Source organism: Zonotrichia albicollis, chromosome 13, assembly GCF_047830755.1.
Source record: "Zonotrichia albicollis isolate bZonAlb1 chromosome 13, bZonAlb1.hap1, whole genome shotgun sequence".
Lineage (NCBI taxonomy): Eukaryota > Metazoa > Chordata > Aves > Passeriformes > Passerellidae > Zonotrichia > Zonotrichia albicollis.
The window spans coordinates 21,012,409-21,038,347 of NC_133831.1; the positions used below are offsets into that span (position 1 = coordinate 21,012,409).

The 25,939-nt window shown below is 34.6% G+C and overlaps 1 protein-coding gene across 27 annotated transcripts in view; it reads right to left on the minus strand.

Annotated features, from left to right (window-relative positions):
• Positions 1 to 25,939, minus strand: part of RPGRIP1L (RPGRIP1 like) — a 51,076-nt gene that overhangs the window by 4,978 nt on the left and 20,159 nt on the right. For 8 of the 27 annotated variants that reach the window (XR_012582523.1, XR_012582511.1, XR_012582520.1 and 5 more), the window contains one exon: positions 12,450 to 24,883. Coding sequence is in view for 6 of the 27 variants with exons in the window: in XM_074551232.1 (XP_074407333.1) it covers positions 2,621 to 2,724; positions 24,744 to 24,883 (244 nt within the window). In the remaining 21 variants the exon portion in view is untranslated. Of the gene's footprint in view, positions 1 to 360; positions 494 to 2,606; positions 2,725 to 11,700; positions 12,398 to 12,449; positions 24,884 to 25,939 lie in introns of those variants that run through there. The other 19 variants (XM_074551232.1, XM_074551229.1, XM_074551227.1 and 16 more) reach the window with 11 other exon arrangements.

The window sequence follows — 25,939 nt, forward strand, 5'->3', positions numbered from 1 at the left end:
TGATTTAAAATTGCACTCTTTCACAATATCTAAGTAAGCCCAGAGGGCCAGAATCTCTACTGCTGTGATTAAAACATGCTGCTAAGTCAAAAATGAGGCTCTTTCCCAGTCCTGCACAAAAAGCACTGAGGCTGCCTAACATGACTCTAGAAGGAATTTGAATAAAAACAAATAATCTTGACAGCATATCTTTTCAAAGCAAATTACACAGCTGAAAAATAGCAACGTTATGTATTTAATAATTAGGATAAGTACTCTAGGATATGCAATGATCCTTCACGTTGCAACTTCTAGGCTGCTGGGATAGCTCAGAAGAGGTTTAGAGAAGGGAGAACACAGAATAAACCTTCCATCACTTACCCTGCTGAAAGACCTATTGTAGGACAGATTGGATGCTACTCTTAGAGATCCAAAGCATTTTGTATATTCTTGAACAAATCACTCAGTGAACTGTCAACTTCAGAGCAGACTTCAGAGCACAGTACCGTTTTTACTGTAAGAACAGGATAACTGTAATTAATGATATCAGAACATTATTTTATCACTTTTCATATCGTCATATTATCTCTGAGACTTATTGTTAAATGTCTTGACTATAAAGTCTCTTTTTTATCCATCCTCTTGCTTAGCCATGCACTTAGTTGCTTCAAATTTCATGGAGGCCACTTCCACACAACCAGCAACGAAAGGAACAAGATATGAAAAGGATCCATCCTTGCAGTCCTCAAATAGAGTGAATGAAGAAGAAAATGCACATATTACTCAGGAATTCTATTTATCTATTTAACATTTAATTGAAGTTGATGTCCAGATCTTGACAACAGATCCTTTTTAAAGAAATCTGTCTAAGAAAATACAGTAACATGCTCTTCTGCCATGATCTGACATATATTAATGCAAAGTTCATTTCGATTCTCTGAAGTTTCTAAATTTTCAGAAAATAACGTTATGGATTCAACAGAAGCACATAACTGCACAGCATCTGCAGGGAAGGGCAGAAGTGTGGATAAGAAAAAGAATAAAAGTATTTTTAGCTTTTACTATCACTTTAATAGATATAATGCATATACAGTAAATATTAGTTCAAATGTCTTATGATTAGGGAAGAAATGCTCCTCAATATTGAAATAGCTGTCATTACATAATAATGATTAAGTTCTGACAGAACAATAACTAGTAACAAAAAACAGTCCCTTCCTGTCATAATAATCCTCTCGGATGATTATGATTTTTAAGAGTTTTGAGAGAAGGTAAAAGATTATATGTATATCAATAATAAATCTTATCAAATAGTAAATATGACAATGGGAATTACGGCCTTAAAATACAGAACAAAAAGAATCTTCCAGTGAGACACTAAAAATACCTTTTTGGAGGAGATGTGCTTTTGTACAACTACTTGGAGAAAAAATTATCAGTGCAGAAAAACTGAAGTGTTCAGCCACATTAAAAAGTGCATCAAATCCATGTGTTATTGTTCCAGGGTGTGGAGATTTGATTCTTTGCATTTTCCTTATCATTTTCCTGGAACTTTGAGTATTTATACTCTTCTCTGAGTATTTTAGCTACTGCATGGATGCAAATCATGTATGATAATGGAAATGGTAAAAAGTCTATTTCTTTCTCTTAATACTCAGCTCAATACATAGCTGAGTAATTTCCCCCAAGAACAGAAGCGGCAAAGTCACCCTGGCCTGGCATTCCAGTAGGGCAGACTCGAATTCCTGCTCTGCAAAGGGCACCTTTGTCCAGGCTTGGAGCTGCTTCATGCACCCACTGAGGGATTGCTTTATCACAAAGATACTCTCAGCTCCTTCCCTGAGCTTCACCACAACAGGAAAGAGGATTGAAATGAAGAGGGAGAAAATGCACCATTAGTAATGATGCATTTGCTACCACAGGCAACAGGAAACCCTAAGCAAGGAGAATATTTTCCTTCCCTGTCTGTGAGAGGACTGAGTAACCTTCGCCAGCCTTCCTATGAGCACTAAAAAACCACTCAACACTACAAAAACACACAAGGGAATATTCCACAGCTCCTACTCATTGGGAATTCCCAGTGAAGGACTGGTCACAGGATTTTCCAGAAGAGTGCTCAGGATAAAGTGACCCCTAAGCAACCCCCCAATATTACACCCACATTGTCTCAATACAGTTTGGTATGGAGGACACAAAATCCTGAACTACCCTGGGTTTATACTGGAACCTTAAATAAGATACAGACATCAGCAATACAGAATTACTGACATTTTAATACATATATATAGATATATATTTATAGTCCTATTACAATGAAGTATATTGTACAAAATAGAGAATTACAGGAAGCAGACATGTCCTTAAAGTTCTTAGGTTTTATAAACTAATTATGAACTGGGGATGCTGTTTGGTATTGGTTTTTTTAAACATATTTTAAGGAATGACAGTAATAGCTTCTGCAGACTTTTGCAAATAAATGTGGAAAACTTCAGTTAACAGAAAAGAATTTCGTCTTGACACCATGTCAAACAATTACTGTCACAGTAAATCTTGAAGAGAAAAGTAGAAATTCAACAAATCATTTTTAAGCTACAAAAGTTTACAGGAAATTGGTCTCTAAAACTCACCACCAATGGCTTGTTCAATGGTATTTCTTTGCTTCAGGAATATATTTTTCAAACAGATTCAGCATAATCAGTATCTTCACGTTCAAGTTCTGCTCATCTTCTGGGGTATCACTGAGCACTGTAAATTTTAGGGTAAACAAAAAAAAAAGCCTTCGAAAAGGATTAAAAATCAACTCTAAAAACCAGGAAAAAAGGCAAAACTGCATTATGTTTTTTATTCTTCCATTACATAAGCAAGAACTCTTTATCAATTAATTTCAACATTTTCCATGACAAGAATAGTCCAAGATCCTCTCTTTTAAATCTTGCCTTCTTCTTCAGTATTATTTAGCAGTACTAGAAGGACAGAGAAGTTGCAGCCATAGATCCATAGATCCACAGACTTAGAGAAATGTTTCATTTTTGTTCCCCCTCCCACACCCCCATGGTACAATTCTTGTTTATTTGGCTATACAAACAACTACACAAAATATATGCTTTTCTTCTGTGAACTTAAATTACACCCATTGCCTCCAAGTATGGCTTTCCTTTCAAACACACAATTCCAGTATTGTGTTGGAGCTGGCTTGAGTTAGTGGCTTGTGCTGGGGCCAAAAACACCGAGACTGACAAAATGACAGGAATTTAGAGCTAGCATTTGGTATGTCTTGGCAACATTGGTCAAGCTGTGAATGTTTGTGAGCTTTACAACCTAAAAATGTTACAATAGGCATAATTTCAAATGGGTTGGCATCAAGTTACATTACATCCAAGGCTACAGGAAAGGATATTTTACACAAAATATGAGGAAAGCTATGGATAGTGTTACTCTGCTATATTTCTCTTTGGGATCCCAGGCTTTCTCTCTAGCTGATTTCCACATTTCTTTTCTGCAATACCCAGGTATAAGTACACATTTCCTTGTAGGAATTCCAAACCTACTGAAGAGGAAGAAATTTTAACACCTTGTTGAAAAGCCATGTGAGAAGATAATTTCTAGGCAGTGCAAGAAAAAAACCAGAGAACTAAATGAAACTTGTTTTTCAAAAGAAAAGTGAAAAAACAGTAAGTGCTTTGAGTTTAAAGCATGTTTTACTGTGAAAACCTGAATGATTATTTATTTCTCTTTTTAGAACAACACTTAAAGGCATTATCACAGCAGGTAATTTAGAGTAACGGGACAGAAGCTCTTATATATGCAAATATGATCCAATTTTTAATTTTTTTATTCCAAAGGCCAGAGTTTTTAAGCAGCAAGTATAAAACTTTGTTCATGAATTCAGTATATTAATGTGAAGCTTACACCCTACCATGTTATTCTATAACATGGAGGCACAGATTTTGTTACTTTGGGGAACAATGACTTCATATAGCCTGTTCCTCGGAATAACAATCATTTCCCACCAAGAAATGATGCACCTGTCAGGATCAGCCTGGAAACCTCTTGCATAAAGCTGTTCACCCTTGTTATCACAGCAGGGTGACTGTTGGAAGATTGGATTCCTCCTTTCTCCACGTGTCTCTGCTGACACGTGTCAGAGGAGCACAGACTCTGCCTCCAGCTCTCAGCCCTTCAGCTGCAGCCTGGCATGGGGAATCAGGCAAGGCTCACTACACAGCTGAAATTTCCACACTCTTAAAATGCTGAAAGGCAGCACTGGAAGAAAAAAATTAACTAGGACACATTTACAAAAAGTTACATGGATGGCCAGAAATTGGGTCTTGTTAAATGAATAAGAGACTTCAACATGAAAGTAGATAATGATGGGGAAAGTAGATAATTATTTGATGCTGAAATAATAATTCTGCATCCTGTTTTTATTCCAAAGTTTTACAAATATTAGCAAGTATGTCTTCCTAAAATTAATAAGGAATTTTAATCCCCATTATACAGAAAAAGAACAAAACAAAAAGGCTACCCATGTCACACAATACAGGCATAAGAAAAGCAAATATTCTGACAAAATCTCCATATTTATGACAGAGATAATGACTGCCTGAAAACATAAAGAAAATATGCTTGTTAAAAGAGGAGAGCCATCTTTATGGTTTTCAACAATTAGTAACCTAAAAAGGATTTCAAACAGTCTTCCTAGCTTCCTACTACCTCATGCTTATGCATTTTACATTTTGTATAAGTCTATTTAACAGCATATTTTTCTTTATTTTTTTGATACTGATTATTTTTGCATTTTCTGCAACTAAATCCATTAATTCAAATGTGGAGCTAAAATTAACATTTCTAACAAACTTCTAAAATTATTCCATACCAAGAAATGAAATTGAAAGCAGAAAAAAATCAACTTTATTTTGAAATATTTTATTAATGAAGAGCGAATTCCACTCCAAACAAATTTTAGACTGGATATCAAGAAAAAATCATTCACTGAAAGAGTTGTCAAGCCCTGGAACAGGCTGCTCAGGGAACTGGTGGAGTCACTATCCCTGGAGATATTTAAAAGTGCATTGCTGGGTTAACAGTTGAACTCGATGACCTGAAAGTCCTCCAACCTAAATAGGACCCTAAAAATATGTATTTTCCATAGGAATTCCAACTAGCATTTATCTATTTGTAAGTATAAACTAAAAGGGTATAAAGCTGCAAAATGCATTATTTTCAAGGTCAAATTGGTTCAGTTTCAACTATAGAATTAGCCTATAGTTGCAACTTTGGCTTAGCAATAATTTTATCTATTATAATAGTATATCTTTTTAAAGAGCTATTCATAAAAGTGTTTATTCTTTTAGAAGACAAAAATAGCATGTGATTTATCCATTTATTTATGTTCTAATATGGATCCAATCATTATGAGTATCATTTCCAGCAACATTCATTGTGACAGGAAAAAAAAATTAATACACTACTTAATAGACATAATACACTGCCTATGTTGCTATAATTTGGCCTAGCACAAACACCAATAAAGTGTCAGGCTAAACCATCTGCAGGCAATTTTCAATGATATTTATATCCTTGATAATTTGGTTTCCTGAGCTTTAAAGCATTAGTTTAGTTCAGTTCCTGTTTCAGCTGAAAAAGCTCTGATACCAGTTTGTAAGGCCTGTGATAGAAAACACGTGTTGGAGATAGAACTGGGCCAGGTTTAAAATGCACAGAGTTGGAAACTTTCGCTGTATGGGCACAATCTTTCCATAAATTTTCTTTCTTGGTGGTCCTCTTGCTAGGATCAAGTGGGGAGCTGGACTACTGATGAACTTCCTGTCTTCCCATTTAGTCAGTGCAGAACTGAAATTTCAGCACGAACCAAGGCAAAGACAGCAATGACTGCAGAGAACAACCCACAAACACAGGGACAGCACCACGGCAGAAAGATGAACCCTCCTGTCCAGAGAAAAAGCTCACTGCTGTAATCTTACCTGCCTTTCACCTTAAGCTTGTAAAATAATTATTAAAAATATCCAAGGGTTTAGAGGAGAAATCACAGCACACTGACTAGCTATTTCCCTTTGCTTAATTTATCCCTCAGCAAAAAAAAAAAAAAAAAAAAAAGAAAAAAAGAGGAGTATTTTATCCTCAGTATTGTCAAATTTTAGTAGAACATTATCCACTTTTCTATTCTGTATGGCAGAATTAGTCATCTGCTTGCTTATTAAGCATTTTTCAGATTTTTTTTTTTAACTCCAAACCTAAGAATGGTTTTGGTATGATATTTCCATCCCAACAAGTAATCATTTCATGGTGTTCCCTGCTCCATTCCAGTAAAACCTGTTTTCTGGCCAAGACATGAAACTCAGATCTAGAAATGAAATGAAGAGAGATCACTCCTCCTCACTGTGGAGTGAATCAGTGATTTGTGAATAAATACATATTTAAAAGATTTACAAGTAACTCCAACATGTCAAATACGATCAGCATGTATCCTATTCTTTCTCAAATCAAATGAATCTTTAAATTAGTGATTATTCCAGTTTTATGATTGACCTTCAAGAGAAAATGTAATCAAAGGATATACATTACTGTATAAGTAATGTACATACTATCACAATCAAAAAAAATGGAATATGAACAAATTTATTATTATTATGAAATTGGACAAGAATAATTTATATTCTTTCTCATATGTATTCACATAATACCTGCCTACTGATTGATTTATCTATTTATTTATTTCTGTAAATTCTAGGACCAAGGAACACTTTGTACACCTCTTAGACTCTTAGCAGTGTCCTGAATTCAGAAAGCAACAGATGTCCTGCACTAAAGTGGGCAGATATGTGCTTTTCAGATTCATTAGTGATGGAATACTGGTGATAGGTTCTCTCTTCTGTGGAACAGATTTTTTAAAAACAAACCAAACAACCAACCAAACTCCCAAACCTAACCCCAAACCACAGCACTAAACCAGCATTAGGTGAGGTTGCAGAATTCCATGCCACATGAACCTACACTAGAAAGAAATAAAAGCAATTGTCCCATCAGAATGCAGCTATCATTTCTAGCGGAAACAATTTTTTTTCTAGTTAGTTAGTTAGGTGTTAACTCCTCAGTCCAACCTCCTCAAAAGGGACCAACCACAAGGTGAAACACAAGCATTATTTACTGAGATCTATACCAGAGGTTTCCATCCCTAACATGAACCTGCCAATGTGCAGATCTGGCTTTAGAACAGACGTGAGACCTCTGTCTGCAGAATTATCATGCAAAGCAAATCAGAATTACTATTAGTATCAAATGTTTTTCACCTTTTAGAAGAGCATGAGAAAAAGAACAAAGAAAAACAAACATTCCTTCCTTTTTCCATAAGGAAAAGCAACAATGCTAGAATCAAATTTGAAAGGTCATGTGATCTAATGGTGTGTCACTGGCAGGTTTATGTGCACACTGTCAAAAAAGATACAGGCAGCATCTAAGCATGCCACACAGCTGTCACTTTCTGTTAATGGCAATAGCACTCATGATTTTAAAAGCCAGTGGTCTTTATTGCTTTGTATTTGAAGTGATTTACTGCATTTTCTCCCACTGAGGAAGCCAGTGATAATGATAATGTATGGCAGAGTGCTTGTCCTTTTTGACAGCCTCAGTAATTTAATCCTCCTTTCCTGCCACAATATTTCAATAAGAGAAACCTCTAGACCAATGGACTGGAGAAAATCCACAGCCTGGGGAGTGTGAGTGAGTGCTCTGAAAGCTTTTCATTGTTTTAATTTAAAATACAAACACAGGGATCAGCTTTTAATTTTTGTACTATTAATATGACCTAGAGTGAAAGTTAGCCTTGGTTTGGAAAACACACTAGAAGAATGAGAAGCAGGGTTTTAAGAAATTCTTTAAGAAGTTTTTGGGCATCTTATATTAGAGAGAGTAGCTGCTTGCCTGCAAATGTTATCAGTCTGCAAATATCAGCAAAATACTGTGAAAAATTATAAAGACAAAAAAGGTTTTACAGGATTTTTTTAATAAATAAAAAAATAAGTGAAACTGAAAGGGTTTTGCTAGGACAGAACTAGAATGAATGTAGCCCCCTAAGAATCAAACATAGCTCTTCAGAATAGTTTTCATTTGTTTTTGAGGGGAGAAGGTGGAGCTAGAAATTAGTCTGTCATTAAACTCCAACATTTTTAATATTCACTTTTTTCTAGTTACTCTGCCACTGTACTCACAACAATTCTTTTTGACTCTCCACCTCACAGTAAGATTTCCTCTTCCCCTGTGCAGACAGAAATCTTTAACATATCTCATACTGTCTTTTGCTACAAAAAATAAACTTATTTGTATGAACAGAAACTATCAACTCTGCTATGGAAGGAGATATTGGAATACAGCAATATGAGGACATAAGACGGTCTCAATTCCTGTAGAGGGATTTATTGAAGGACACATCTCTATGAGTCCTAGGGAGCCCCTTTCCCAGAGCTGTTCATTTTTCAGTTTTCCCTAAAGCTGTTGGCCAGGTCATTCATGCCAGCAGAAGTGCAGTTGGGAATGGGTTGGGAATGGGTTAGGAGTGGGTTAGGAGTGGGTTAGGAATGGGTTAGGAGTGGGTTAGGAATGGGTTGGGAATGGGTTAGGAATGGGTTAGGAATGGGTTAGGAGTGGGTTAGGAGTGGGTTAGGAGTGGGTTAGGAATGGGTTAGGAGTGGGTTAGGAATGGGTTAGAATGGGTTGGGAATGGGTTCCTAGCACAAACAGCCAGGCCAGTCCCTGAGTGGCTAAGTCATTCAACCAAAGGAATCTGCAATTTCCCACCTTTTCCTCTACTAACAGAAAGCAAAGAACTGGCATTCTGCCTTTGAATCCTTAGTTTCCACTCACATTTTCTTACTTTCTTAGGTTATAAGAAGCTGTTATTGTCATCTGCTGCTCTTTTGGACATGTGGATGACTTTCCACATGTGCTGCTCTCATGGCCAAGTGCTCCTAAGGCCACCACAGGAAGTGATGGGGAGGCAGCAGGGAGACAGATGGACAGCCAGAGAACTTCAAAGGAAATGCCACATCAACAGATCCTTCCCTTTCCCATAAGCATCCCAAATGGAATTTCCTAAGTTTACTAATACTGTATCTAAAACAATTTTAAATGCAAATTATTAACAAACCTAAAGAGTTCAAACTCATTTCACTCAATGGAAAAATTCAGACTAGTAAGTAATACATTCAGCACAAGAACTTCATTCAAGTCTGGGAAAAATGATTAACCAGAGTGAAAATATATTTTTAGATCCTGATGAATAACATGTTTTCATAGCACCCCTTAGTACTGCCTGAACTTAGAAGCATTAACATTGCTGCAAGGCATGGAACATCTCATATTTCTATCCAATTAATTGCAAAAATAATTCAAAATTAACTCGTGACAGTTTGCCTCTAAAATTAAAATTGTAAAGTTAGTCCTAAAGAAGTAATAAAAGCTGAAGACTACAATCACCATGGAGCCTTATTAGAAATCTCTGAAATTCAAAATATTGCTGTTCTGCTATAGTTCAATTTTTTCATAGTTCGCATTCTAACACAACTGAACAACTACATGATGAAGCTGATTTTCATCAAATGAAGAAAAAAAATGCTCCACAATCTTGAAATTATTGTAGAAAAGGAATAAACACACAGAATTATAGTAATGTTTCCTGATGCAAAGCCTTAACATTTGAAGTATCCACTTTCAGAATAAGGATCTTTAGAAATTTATTTTTAATAAAAAGTACATCCCATCTTTCCCAAACCTCTCCTCTCTACTTTCATTTGTACTTCAAGTTGTTCAAATAGTCACATTTCTAAGAGAGAAAAGTTTTTGCTTCCCAATTAGATTTGATATAAAACCTTTGCCAGGTTTCATAAGTCCTCCTTCAATTTCTGCTCTCTGTTCTCTGGTACCACAGTATAATTTGGCAATTTTCACTGCTCTTTGAATGTATGGGCCTGACGTGTTTGGAGGCATTCTCGGATATTCTAATATGTCTTTTCAGTGGTACCAAACACAATAGGTCCTCTCAGTCCCTCTGGTCATCAGGAGGTGCCCCCCAATGCCAAGGGCAATCAAGATGTTTGCACCGTGATCCTAAACTGTCTAAACTCCCCCATCCAAGTTTCTATTCCAAGACTCTGGAAGAAAGAAAATGATCTTCTAACCATTCTCAGTGAAAGAGTCATAGTTGAAAAAACCCAATTAATGCTAAGTTACATGCTTGAACCACCTGTGAAAATGGAAATTCATGGGATCTTGTATGTCCAGATTACTGAACTCTCTATCTTGTTTTTCAACACGGTTTTGTTAATTTTCTCTATCTCACATGCCAAACAATGATAGTGAATATGTGCAAATAGTATGGGAAAAACTTCAAATGTTTTTAAAGCAATGAATCTCATGAAGCCTTCTGTAACAGTTAAGATGTTTTTAAAACAGTCAATCTGTTCCAGTTATAGATAATATAAAATGCTTTATTTATTATAAGAATTAGTGATTTTTTTAGATTACTTATGGACTTACTCCAATTTTCTCCATGCAAAAGTCTAAAAGACTATTAGTTTCCTTCTAAGCTCAAAGTAAATTTTGTTCTACCCATGCAAATCTCGTTTTTATTAAAGAAAATATTCAATTAACCTCAAATATTCAGCATACTCAAATCTAATTAGACATGAATAAGGGATGCAGCAAAGCTATAGTAAACACACATGCAGATTTCATTACTATTATCTTACTGGCTTCTCAACTGGTATTATCAAAAAGCAGACTCATTAGGTTTTTCCCCCTATGCACAAAGCTAATCTTGAGTCGAAATTAGACACCCAATTATCTAAGCAAACCTCTACAAATAACAACCACATTAGTATAATGCTGCAGAATACAGTCCTGAAGCAATTAAGGCCAAGCCCCACCTTTTAATGTTGATTTGTTGGGATATTTTGAAGTTCAAACAGTTTTATAATCCATACCCAAGCAGTAAATAGAAAAAGCATAACAGAAATATAAAATACAGCACTACCACATTGGAAACCCTTATGAACTACAGTCTCTCCAAAGCATGATGCTATTTTCAAATATCACAGCTTGAAATGTATTGAATTTCACAATCACCTTAAAACTCTGAAATTTTATTTTGTATTCAACGTATCTTTCCTGCATTTTTAGTTAAACTTTGCAGAGTAAATACCCAAAATACAACTATGCTTAGACTATAACTAGTATACCCAGGAATCAGAATTGTGTAAGACTTTTGTATCTTGTGAATGTTTTTTATATTCAAAGCAATGAGATTCAAAAAGCAAGAGAAATTAAAAACCTTAAGAAGCTTTCATTGGCTTATGGTATTATTTCAATAGGTTTTGAAAAAGATATTCAATTTATGTCAGCCTAACTAGAACATCTGGAGAAGTGCCTGCAGCAGCTAACAAGATGAACTTCTCCAGCTCATAAAGAGCTCTCCCTTATGCAGTGTCTTGTTTAGCACATGATGCCAGAAATCCCATTTGTCTGAAGAGAAGGAAGCCTCAGTGAATTCAGGACTTCACAGAACTACTGTTTTCTTGGTGGGCTTCTTTTTCTTTCTCGAGGCCCTCAAAGATTCATGGCCTTGGAATCACAATGGTGGATTGAGACTGAATGCTTTCAGATGTTCATTTATTAGAGTCTAGCATATGCAACATGCAGGATTCAGTATTCTATGTAAATAGCAATTTATTAGTATTAAATACTGTAATTTCCCATTAAAAAATTCTAATTAAAGATACACTGAGTATTCACAAGTGATAATCAAGTCCATGACATATTTTCTCTAAATGTATTTCAATTGTACATGGTTGGGCAGAATTTTTCCTTTTCCTCTGTATCATGTATCAATAGAAAAATTAGTTTGTCGTGCTCTTTAAAAAAAAATAGTTGTGTAAAGTCTAATTTTAACATGTATGTGCTACCAGCAAATTTAAATATATTGCAGTTTCAATTTCTTACACAAGCCTACTTTTGTATTTTAGTTTATACTTAATAATTGCATCCTGCTCTCAGTTCTTAAAAACCAGCAGTACTATTTCCCCAAAGAGCTGGGAGAATGACAAATACAACAGTACAGAGATAAATGTAAATATAACGTATAGGAAATAGGCTTTCTTGCAGGCATTTTCATAAGACAATTTTAGGGAAGGAACACACCTGCTCAGGGATAGGTCCCACTCACCAGCTCTATGGGTACAGTCACTCCTCTGAGCACCTGCTGGCTTTGGAAGTGACAGTGGATTGTCCCCTGCAGGGAAATTGCTTCACCTGCATTCTACACTCAGCTGCTGTATTCTTTCATCTGATGTAATCCATGACTTTGTAAAACCAAGTGATGTAATTTTAATCCAGATCTTTCAACTTCCTGTTTGAAACAAAACACAAACCAAAATAATTATTTTGTGTTTCATGAAGTGTTAACACAAACCAAACATCCCTGTGAACCATCAGACAGTTTGTACAATTAACACTGATGGATTGATTGGACATAGACACAGCAAGAACCTAAACCCCATGGTTTGCAGTTAAGAATATTGTTGCAACAGATACTGATTGAAATTTGATGCTTAAAATATTTTTGCAATAATCATAGTTTACTGAAGAAGATTAGGTTATGGTCATTTTTATGTACTAATGCTATTTGAACCACTAATTTCAGTTGCCATTATTTTTAGCTACACAGCAAAGTGATCCTGGAACTGCTGGAAACAGTTTCAGTAATATTAGGTACCAAAGTTTTCCAAAGGGAAGAGAACTGTCAGTGCCTACTGCAGATTATACCCCATTCAATAAAAATTCACCAAGTTTATATGCCATTGTTAGGCATATAAAGTGCAATTGCATTTATATGGAATTCAACTTCATATACTGAACTTGACTAGTTAAATCAAACATACCTTTAAGAGTTCATATTAATATCACAAAATTAAACACAATTATTCTTCATCAGACCTTTTCTTATTCTCTTTTAAGTAAAATTACATTTTTCTTTTCCTTGTAAAATTGTCTCACACTATTCAGCAAGGTCAATGGTATTGTGTACAGACCCATAGTAATAAGGTTTCTGTATTTAAGTGTGAATGTCAGACTCAACAGAAAGTCACAAGTACTTCCCCATGTAATTTAAAGAAAGAAAAGCCACTCTGGTTTCCAAAGTGGAGTATGTAGCTGAGCATTCAAAGAAAACATTCTTCAAAGAGCAAACACAACGTGTTGGAGTACAGAAATGTCAAAAAAATTTCTTTTTACTTCTTTCATTTCTTTCAAGTTCATATCTTTATTAAAAATATTTCCCCTATGTAGAAATATTTTGACAATTTTTGATTTTAACTTAAATCACTTGAAGTATTAATCAGATGCAGAAGACTGGCTTTCTAGATTCAGTGTTCAAACTGCAAGTCAATACTCTAATTCATTATGGAGATAGCTTACATTTCCCCAAGCAAATTATATGATTAATCAAACTGAAAAGCAGGTGTATCCTATTGTAAAAATATCCATCATATAGAACAATTTCCATTGCTGTCAAGTCCTTTCAATATTTGATGAAGTAATTTTACCCCCTCCTTTCAAAAGACATTTCCTTTTATTATGTATCCTAAGACACTTTAACTAAAAACCCAAATCTGAATATTTCAATAAGGTTGTTTTATTATTCAGTAGATTCATGGAAATTTTACTAGGATGACAGAAAAAATTCCACACCATTCTGTCTCCACTAATACAGGTACATGGCTTCAGCTGGCAATATTACTGGGATTAGCATAGAATGATGAAATATTTAAAAGGAATTTTTTTTTCTAAAATCTAATAAATCAAATGACTGCCAAATGTCATTAAAGTGATGGTCTCTGACTTGAATATGCTTTTCATATTCAAATTTGAAAAGAAAGAGATGAAAGCCTGGAAAGGTTACTCAGTTTCAACTAATAACCTCAAGCACTCTACATTCACATGCATAAAAAATGAAATTGGCTCTATTGTCTAATTTTACTTCAGAAACAACTCTTTTCTTCTTGCACTGAACAGATGTATTAGCATCTGTATTTAAAGGGATATGCTGAGTGGTTTTGTTCACCCCAAAGTATTTAGCAGCTATGTCAGACTAGTTTGTACACAGACAGTAGCTTATGAATCAAGTCCAAATACAATATCCTGTATTATAAAGTGTTCCTTTTACATATCTTAAAATTCGTTTGACATATTTAACACTTGTAATTGCATACACTAGGCAAAGAATATTACACTTTTTCAAGGCTAGTGAGGTAAATTCGGGTATGCTGATTTCTTACTTAAACTGAAGCAAATGACTGAGCCATACCACTAGAAAATTATAAGAAAAAATAACAAATTATCTTGGAGCTTAACAGTCAAGTCTATTTTGAGTCCCACTTTTATTGATATTAGATTTGAATACAACATATACAAAGCAGAACACAAGCTGATTAGAAAAGATATTTACAAAACAAAAATATAGAACTTCTTAAGAACAGAATTAGCTCACATGTCATATTTCATCACTAATAAAAAACCCCTCACATTATGTACTCATGCTGAATATATATATAACATACAATATATGATATGAATTCATTTTTAAACAACCATTTATATTTCTATGATGCAGAGTGAAATATGTTATTTAAATCTATTCCTAATCTATTCCTAAAATGCTTTTTTTAAAACCTTTTCTCATTTTTTAGGTACTGTTCAAGTGAACAATGGATAGTTTGTCAACTACTGCCCACAAATAATTCTATTTAATGGGAATAAAATCAGTCTTTACATTTAGTATTTAAAACAAAATATAATACAAAATTTCATCTAACACAGATTATGGGCAGATATTGAAGAATATTAAACACTTTCAAAAATGTCTCAATGAAATTGGTTCAGTGCTTTCATTTCAGGTTAGGAAAACAAAACATGGGTAAGATACTTGGTCTATGCCAAAATGCTTTCTCTACCATTTAATACTGACTCTTTGTAATTAATGCTACCCAAAGATTTGGAAGAATCACCAAACTCCTTCAAAATCTTTAGGATTAATGTAAGTACTAAATGCATTGGACATTACATCCAAATTCGAAATCTCAACTTTTCTCACCTTTCTGATTTCTAAGATTAAAAACCTTTGGTTTAATTCTGTAATTAGTCTTGACTGCCATCCACAAGCAGCTGCATATTCCATTTTTTGATTTCCTTTTTGGTTACAATAAAAGGCTAACACTTCGATATGAAAAATAGAATTCCAACTGTATCAAATACTCAACAACAGTATCCCACAGAAGTGCTTTAAAAAATAAGTTTGTGCTTTCTGCACAGAACAGCTGAGTTGAAAGGACCAACGCTCCTATTTTTTACATCCACAGTTTTAACTAATATATTGCCTTGAAAAACTCTAAATAAAGGGAACTTCTAAACTGTAAGATTAACTTGAATCCTGTATCTACCAATGCTCAAAAAATTGCATGCTTTACTCCTTAGCATTTTATATATTTATTTCCAGAGTCCACTTATTCACTTCTATTTCAAGCAAAGAGCATATAAGATAAACTATAAGCTATTCTCCAATAATCACAAGTAATCATCCATTTGCTATCAGTATTTCAATCACTATGAATATTGATTAACAAATATATTACTGAATGAGAAATAATCCTCTTGGTCTATGAAGTGCTGAATTCCTGTGATCATCTTATTAACAATGTCAGAACAGAGCCACAAAAAATGCTATTACAGGAACATCAATGTAATTCAAGTGTACAGAGACACAAACATTACTCATTAAGTAATTATGATTAACAGGGCAACACAGAATCATATCCACATAAAAATACATATTGCAAAAAAATTACTCTAGTCCTGTATGCAGTGACTTTTCATGTGAGAAATTATTTTTACCTTTCCCCCACACTGGTGTAGATGTGAGAACAGGAAGAGGGATACAGAAATGTTCCCTGCTCCTTCTCCACATGGATGGGACTTTTTTTAATAAAGCACATACACCTCAGACTCTCCCTAAGAGCTGGGGCAGAGATCTCTCTCTCCTTGTTGAATAACTCTTGTGGTCCCTGCTGAAGGGGGAAAGGCACAGAAAATCTTCTCGCAGCATCACTGCCCTGGATGTGCCAGGAGAAGAATGCAATGACAGAGCTCAGCACCAGACAAGGCTCCACGCAACCCCTTCATCTCTTGCTAGAACCAAGCACACACTGAATGTAAACATCTATCTGTGTCAATGAAGGGAACTCTGGTTGCTGCCTTTTTACCTGGTGGAGAGTCCAAATTCGTCATTTTTCAGACCACCATAAATTAATCCTTTATATTTTCAAAGGCATTAATTACTTGCTACAGCTTGAGCCAATTCAATGATTAGGTACTGACTCTCTATGAAATCTGTAATGTACCAGCCATGAACTCCTTTTCTTTCCAAAATGACAATTGCTAATTAGGTATAGAGCACCAAATATTTTAGAAAATAGAAGGTTCTAGTGGGAAGTGTGCTTTCCCACCATCACCATGAAAACTTTACATCTGATCATGAAGTCACAGTTGCACTTTGCTCATAACAGAAGTTTTGATCACTTGCATAGTCCTTGCTTTCTCTTCAGCTCACCTCACACCCTTTATGAAGAAAAAACATAAAATTGTTCAATATTTCTCCTGAAGTGGAATTGGTTTTAAAGATTCAGTTTTGCACCTTGCCCGTGGCACAGCCACAACTAACAGATTTTAAAGATAAACTGTTTCTAGGGATGGATAATACAAAAATATAAATATATCTGAACCTGTTTCATTGGTGAGATATAAACTTGCATAATTCTGAATTTTATTTTCTCCCCAAGAAGCTGGGAAAACTTAATAAGCTATATTGTTACTGTCCTGAATGAAGGTACACCTACTCCTGCAGACTGTTTCCAAGAGAAAACTTCACTTTTTTTAATGTTTCATCACTCATCTTCAATTGATCCATCAGAAAAAATAAAAACCAAACATCAACTTGTTCAAATCTCAAAGCCAGTGAGGTACACAGGTACCAACCAGTCACATAATTAAGAAATTAAAATGTAGTGTAAACTTACTTTTCATTTCAAAGGGAAGCATAATTCTTAAGTTAAAAAGGCATGAAAGGCAGAAAATTCCTTGAGGAAAAAAAGATATTCAGCCTTAAATCTGGCCTTCTACTTAATTTCATATTCTGACTAATTTGTTTTATGTTACCTAAAAAAATAATGGGCAGTGACTTAAGATTATGTAGTTTTCAATCATTTTAAAAGCTGCTGTGTGGTGTTTGGTATTATTTCTCCATCTTCTTTTATTTCTTCTATCTCAAAGAATGACTTGCAGTAAATGCTTTCAATTACAACTTCAAAGTGTATTTGACAAGTGGTAGATAGAAGTTGTAAGTCCATCATTTCAGCACAGGGTCTACTCAAACTTCTGTCATCTCACACTTTATCAGTTGCAAAACACAGCTTAGGTATTTCCTGGATACTTTAAATTCACTTTTACTTTAGTTTCTGGATCATAGTGACCCCCAGCAAACAACCACCTCAAAGGTGGAGAATGGCAAATGGTTCTTTTTAATCTTAGACCAATCAGTTGTCTTTGAAAGCACAGACTACAAAGTTTAACAAGTTGCTGCTATCATACTCTGATAAGATGGTTCTGTTTCATAGATTTTACTTCTTGTTTTATTAAATATGCTGGTGCAGCACTTTTAATTCCCCAATTTTTTACAGAAGAAAAACACAAAGAAACAGAGGTTACTTCTATACAGGAGTAGGAGAACACAAAGGATTAGTATTTCTGGCATGGTAGAATTGAGCCAGGTGAGTAACACAGAGTAATACTAAAACCCTGAAATTTAATTCTCTAAATTCACTAAATTCAGATTAAATCCACAACACAAGCCAAGTTGAGAAATAAAAAATTGAACACTCAAAAATCTCCCTGAAGTACACTAAAGACATTCATGTCCTGCAGAAAATAAGTGTAAAGAGGAATCATATCAGCCAAAATTTAAAACTGCAATACAATATCCAAATAATTTCCTTTTTTAAATGAATACAGCTAGCACATAGGTGGAAATACAAGTAATTCAATATTCAAGTAATTGTACCCAAAAAAATCCATAGTAAAAGGAATAGTTTTTATTGATTTGCTATACATAACCTTGAAGCTTTACAACTTCTCGCCTTAGCACGAGCTTGTGCCCTTCACCAGGAGAACCGTGAGCACTTGGTATGGCTTTTTTGCTGTTTAAAAAAGATTTCCATGTCAAAATTGGTTACAACTTGATATCTTAATTTACAGGTACAGATAATGGCTGCTATCAGTAAACTGCTGTTAGAGCAAGAGAATGCACTTGTGGCATCTGCAAGAAAAAAAGAGAGCAAAAACCAGAACCACTACCAAACAAATTGGGTTTGCCAGTAATTGCCTCATGGCACATTTTAAGACAACTTGGAAGTTGACAGCAGTAAATTTTATTGTGAAAACTGAATGCTATATAATTTCCTGTATGGATTTGTTGTAGATATGGGAGTGTAAAGGAGGAGGGGATGGAAGAGAAAAGATTTTTTAATTTTTTTTTTAATATAAAGACCATGCCAAAGAAAATGCAAATTCCCAGTTTTGATGTCTATTTTGAGGATCTGAAACAAGGCTTTTAATCAATGTATTATACATCAAATTGATAATGTTAACTTCTGATTATTCAAATGTATGAAATATTCATAGAGAACTGTCCAAACTTTTACATTTCTCAGACTTCTTTTCTCTATTAATTATCATGCCTGGAAGCTTTTTAGTAAAAGCAGCAGCCATCAGCCTGACTGAACCTGACAAGCTAGCAAGGCCCAATTACACTGGCACTCTGTGGCACTTTGATGTACTGGAAACGAAAAGAGATAGGGGCAAATTGTATAGCACATTATGTTAATGACTTGATTTAATCCAGCCACTAAACTTTATGTAGCCTGTTAAAAAAGATGCTAACACTAATTATGCCACTTTGGAAAGGAAAGAAGGGGACAAGCATTTCATACCGACAAAGTGAAGCTCATAAATGTTGTAAATGAAATGAAACAAAATGAAGTAATCTATGATTAATCATACATCATAGACAAGAAGAAAAGAGAAAGAAGCAAGTGGTACAGTTAAGTAGTGGAAAATCTGTTAGATACCCTTTGTGATCAACATATCTAAGAAATAACCATGAACTGTCTAATTTGCAACATGCAAAAAAACCTCAGTGTGATCTTAAATGGCTTAAACAGTTTGGCATACAACTCAGATCTAGGGGATAATTAGCATAACGATCTCAGAAAATCACAAGTTTTATTTACACTGTTTGATTACCAGCAGGATATTTATCTCAAAAGATAAAAGGCAGTGATTCTTAATCTTAAAAAAATACAAATTCAGTAACAATTTTGACATGCTGTATTCCATAATTAACCCAAGAATTCATATAAACCAATGCATATTTTAAAAATCCAATCTCTATCAAATATACTTGTTGTCTTAATAGTTCAGAGGTTTTATTGTTTCACCTACCCTTCATGAACATGAATTTTTGTTACCACAAGAACAGATCAATGGGGAAAGGTAGGAATTGATGAACCTGAAATAAATCTACACAAAGTTCTCACAGAAGAGCTCTTAAATGACTGTGATAAAATACATGACCAGAAAATTATAGAACAAGTGCATTATATCTGGATTTAATAGACATGAGTAGCACTAATTTTAGTTCTCAAAATTACAGGTGTCAGTTGTTTCTAAAATTATACAAATAAACAATGCAATTCCATCTTCAAAAGGACTCTCTGCATTTTTCTGAAGAATACATGAGTGATAGCATTTCAAAACCTCTTCTACAGCTTTAACAAAGAACAGCTACATTTCTCATACAAAGAATTGCTTCTTGTTGCTTTGTAGGATGTTTCACAGCCTTGAAAAGAGCATTTTAAAAAAATCAAGCTACCTCTAGGATATCACACTGCAGACCATAAACCATGAAGTCTGATAGGATCTAACAGTATAGCCCTGGTTGTTTAAAAGAAGGCTGAGACAGATCAGAGAAGTATTAACTGTTAGAAGCACTGTCATCAATTTTACTTACTAGTTTTATATTTTTTAACATTGTTCAGTCAAATTAGATTAGTCAAATATGATTTTTTTTCCAGAACTATTCTACTGAAATACTGTTCCAAGAAAATTTTCCAAATTTGTATTAATGTGGTTTTATTTTTTATATATGTCTTTGTGGTAATTAATTGCTGGTTTTAAGCATAAATCAAGAGAACATGATTAGTGCACTTGGCCCCAAATAATAATAGAAAAAGAAGTACACTGAAGTGATTTGCTACTGTACATATATAACTTTACAGGAAACTGATGTTAGATACAGCAAAGCTACTCTTAGACTTCATTAGGTTTAAAATATTTTTTAGTCGGGCCAAATAATTGCCATGTACATTCTGACTCAGCTGTTTAATATTACTGGATAATGGATTTGAAATAATACAGTCATTTCTGTCAGATTTTATTGCTTCAGGAGGACTATCACCTTGATGTGAAAAACATTGGAAGAATCAATGTGGTTAAACCCCTTTACTGCAGTCCATCTGAGTTTTGCTGAGGAGCCTGATAGCAATATAGGTGCTTTACTAACAAATGAAGAATAACTGCCAGGCAAATCTTCTCTTCCTTGCAGAAGATTAACCCTGCAAATCAATGACCTTTATAGTCATCTAAATGTATTTAGATGTATTTTTTTCTGGTTTCTCAAAATAAAAAAGCAGTGCTTCCCCGATGAAAGTTGAGGACTGGGATGATAGAAGTCCTGTGATGAATTGAGGTATGAACAACTGTTAGCTTTATACATGACTATGGCCTGAATTTGTGGATTTCCTCTGACTATGTTTAACACCATGCACACATAAAGATTTATTTATCCTTTTTTTAAAAGAAAAAAAAAAACTCTGTATGCAGGTGGATTATTTCAGAGCATTTTGGGTTTTTCTCCTCTGAAGCAAATTACTTATAAACACAACAGGGATTCAACATCATATTTTTTCCAATTTTTCTAATGTAGTCTTACACAGAAGCTGCAAACAAATGAACATTAAATTTTAGCATTCTGCTTATGCTTTTACTGTAAACTTGGTATTGTGGACTTGGTCTATTTCAATGATAAACAGTTTAAGCTCAGAGGTGGAACAGGATGACCTGCCTTTTATAATCTTTAAATAAATCTGCCTCTAACAACTTTAAGTCACGAATATGATAAGACATACTACCCCTCTCTCTGTCTGAAAGGATTTCCAATAGCAGCATTGGCTGTTATCTGCAGACAAAAGGAGCATATTCATTAAAATGGTCTTTAGAACAGCATAGTTCTAAGGGAAAATATAAAGACATTTAAAATAGAAGCCAGGTTTCCCTTAATATTTTATGAATCTAGGTCAGATACCAGATTTTTGCATTCAATTATGATACAGTTTCCATTTGGGAAGAAAATAACACCACCATATCCACTACCCAGCTTCAGCTATAAAGTACACCAGATTATAATTTCTGTCATGGAGCTTCTCATAACAAGGCAGCTCCCACTGCTAGTAAGAAATGCTTAAGAAAATGGAAAGAGACATAGATTTATTAACAAAATACAGTTACTTATTCATAAAGATGAATTCTACCTTCTGGTTCCAATCCTTCAGTTATTTCTCTCTCATTTCCAGAAGTAATTGATGTTTGGTCAGCTAACTGCTCCTCTGACAGATGTGAGAGCTTTTCTGTCTCCTGTTAAATTTCTTCAGCCATCTCCACCTTATCATCTTCTAGCCTTTCTTGTTTAACCTCCTGTCCCATATGCTACATAAAAAGATAAACTTACAGTCTTTATAACACCCCTTGAATGGTAAAACTTACGAAAGTTCTAAACTTGAAGAGTTATAGCCAATATGCAAAGTCTTTAAAAAATGGCATTGCTTATGCAGCACAGGAAACAATGAGAAGTTGTCAACTGCAGTAACAAATAATTGATACAGTAAAAAGAAATTCTCTAATGATGTATATTTGTGAAAACATAACTATTATAATCACTTGCTACCTGTCAACATATATTCAGCCTCTTAGATTTCCAGATTCATTTATATTTCAGCTCATTCAGTTCTACAAGACTCAGTTCAAAAAAAAAAACAAAACCAAGAAAACCTGCTCCACTACTATCTTATTCAGTTAGCAATTTTTACAAATAAATTATACAATATCTTCAATTTTAAAAGCAAACGAATATAATTTAAGAAAGAATCAGCCTTGTCACATAATACAAACATTCTCTAAGGTAAAATATCTTCAGTACAGAAGTTAATTGGAGTTAATCTTACTCCCTTGGTTCCCTTTGAGTACAATTCTTTACAATTGCAGGGTAGTGTCCAGGATGGAAACTCAGTGAAGTCAATCATGTAAAACCCCAGAGATGTGAGGCCCTGCTGTGCTCTCCTGGAGAACTGCAGCAGAGCCAGCACCTGCAGTGCCAGCACCTCCCTCTGCATGGGCACCTCCCAGGCTCGCCCACCCTCACATCTGCCACCCTGGAAGGACCATGGCAGCCAGCAAAGCCTGGGCTGATCCCCATCCACACATTTCCAGAGTCTTTGAGGTCTAAACCCTGCCTGGTGGGAAGCACAAAGGGATTTGATGTGATTTATTCACTGAATCCATGGTAGGTACCTCTTAGGTTGATGGGTACCCGTACACACATGGAATAGGTCACACATCACTTTATCTGTGTATGGGAAGGGATTATGGTATGAATGTTACTATCTCATACCTACAGCCAGGTCATTGTTATAACTCTATTGAACCCTATGAGATTGTCTGGTAAATGTTAAAATACTCAGTGATTAAGTACTGCTAAACTCTTTTGCACCCTTATCTTTGCATCCATATCTTGGCACACTTACCCCCTTTGCATTCCTGAATTTAATACAAATCATTCCAAATTGTTTCTAATTCAATCTTCCTTCGTATGCTTTAAGTCTGTGTAGTAAGTGAGCTTTGCCAACAAACTCAGTAAAGCCATGTTTTCACAAATTCATATTAAACCCTGCTTTTGCCAAAACCTTTGATAGTATTCCTTTAATTGGCCAAACCTTTTGTTCACAATACCTATTTAGCTATATGCCAAAGTCATTCCATTTATTCATTATTTCCCTCTGCCATATAGTGGTAATTTTTAGAGGGAAGGCAAAACAAACTCCATCCAAACAAGAGCAAAATGTGCAGGGCCAGAAGTTGGACTTTGGTGATCCTTGTGGGTGCCTTCCAACTCCTCACTGTGTTCCACAATTCTGTGAGATGATGCCCCGGTTATCCCTTCCAACCTGAATCATTCTGTGAAAACTTCTGCAGTAGCAATGATAAAAAGCTGTAATCAAATCCTAGATACACAGGGCTTGAAGGGTACTAGAATATCTATGCAAGCTGCAGCAACTTAATAACAATTAAAAGTGTAGTACCCTGGTGACACAGTCAGGGGTACAAGAAGCTATGAAGTGCCAATGTGGGGAAGGCAAAGATTGCCACTTAAACATTAGGCATTCACTTAAAAGATTGCAGTTAAACATAGAAGGACAGAGCATGGAAAGTGTTGCCTAATTTTCCAAATTCAGCTTAACCAAATAATAGTACAACCCCTGATATTTTCGTGCTCTAAATATTATTTTAAATTTAGCATTATATAATCAAGTTATCAGTAACAACTGCCAATATGTTGTAACTTCATATTAATGTAGCTTAAGGTATCTTTATTTATATTAGCATCACTTAAAGCCAATTTTGCTAACACTTGATGTGGTCAAAAAATTGTTTAAATGTTCAATTTAGTATTAGATGTCAATAAAGCTACTCAGAATCTTAATAGTAAGCTCATGATGAACTGAAGCCATACTCATAAGAATTATTCACAACAAGTTCATTCCATTAAATTGTTCACAGAAACACTTTTTTTAAAAATACACATTTGAATAATCAAATCTAAAAATATTTAGGTTACTTCTGGTCCATGCTCTTCTTTTGTAAACTTTATATATTGCCTCAATATATAACACAGTGTTGAGATACAAAAAGAGATTGCAAAGTCTTAAATATTCACTGAGAAGTTGCCCTACAGCATGGGAAAGACACATATGAAATAATCTCTTCAGTAGATTAAAAGAAAAAAGTATTATTGTAAATCAGTGTATACTGAAAATATTAAAAATTTCTGAATTAATGAAGTTGAAAGACAATTAAACATTGCCAAAGGCCTGTATAGACTTTGTGTAACTTTGTACAGTAAATAGAATAGTGCCTTTTAATTTGAGGGAAACTGTCAGATGGGCCTCTTTTCTGTAAGAGCTTTCAATGTAGAGGAGAGAAGAAACACTGCATAAAGAGTAAGTATTAACCCAACAGAAGAAGAATAAATGCAGCTGAAAAAATATGAGCCTCATTCAGCATATAATCTGTATTTGGTGAATTTTTGTACTTAATAGCTAGTCATAACCTTAGCATATTGTACAAATGTTCACTTAAAAGGCAGCTTTGAAATCACCAGCAATAGAAACGACACTTTTCTGGGCAATATTCCTGAACTTCAACATAGGTATGACCTCACATCTTGAGAAAATATTAGTTTTTTTTCAGAAAAATACCTCTTTCTACTTTGATCTTGTCAAGGATTGCATTTTTGTCTGCTAAATCAGATTTGATAGCCATCTCTAGTTTAGCAATTTGCAGTTTCATTTGCTGTTCCTTTGATTTCCATTGCTGTTCATGGGTCATACAGAAGACACTGTAATAAAACATATGGCATGTGAAAAACTTTTAGAAATCAGCTTCAACAGAAAATAGTAAAGAAAAAAGCTTTTAGTGGCACAGAGACCACTGTCATCATGTCTTAGGAATTAAGTAAACACATGCTGGTCTGCTGCTGTTGAAACCAAGGCGCCTTTCCCAGGCTGCGGTTAAACAACATGAAAGAGTTTGTGGGATGAGCAAAGGAACTGGCCTTAATTTAGAGCTCCAAAGTCAAAAAGTTGGCAGCATGCAACATTTGTGGGACTAGAAAAGGAATTCAGATGCATATCCCAGAATAATCCACAAGTCCAAACCTCAGCAACTGACAACTAACAAAACCATTCTTTCCGCATACAAAACCTCTTAATGTAGAGAACTGGGATCATCCACCTGATTTCTTTTAAATCTGTGAAACATGCAGAGCATAAAGTCAGTTGCCTGTTCAAAGAAAAATGTTGACCACAAAGTGACAACAGTTTTCTCATACTGTAAAACAACAATTCTGATACTGATTAAGAAGCACATTTAAAGTAATCGTTCTCCTACTTTAAAGAAAAAAAACAGAGGTGGGCCAAGAAATTAGAATAACTTCTTTGCCTGTAACACATTATTTACTTGTAAACTACCAATCTATGTGCAATAAGGATTGCATGGACACAGAACTAGAACTGCTGAAACCACAACAAAAAGCGTTACTCAGATTAAAACTAAATTAAGTTAATTATATAATTTATAGTGTAATTCTCAGTAAGCAAAAAGACAAAGCTATGCAATGAGTTTTCATATAAATTATACACAGTGGTATAGTCTTTATATTACTATATTTGCATTCTTATTTACTGAAAAAAAGTCGATCTTCACCAGGCACAAACCAGTTTATTCACTTTTGTACTCCATGAAAAATAGTAATTGCAAGATTTTGTAAACAAAAAAAGTCAGTTCCTCAACTCTTTGGTGAAGCTCATCAGCCAAAAAAATTTGTATTTTACATACGCCAGTGTATTAGAAATCTTCTGATCGCTATTTTTTTTATCCAGCTATCTCTAGAAGA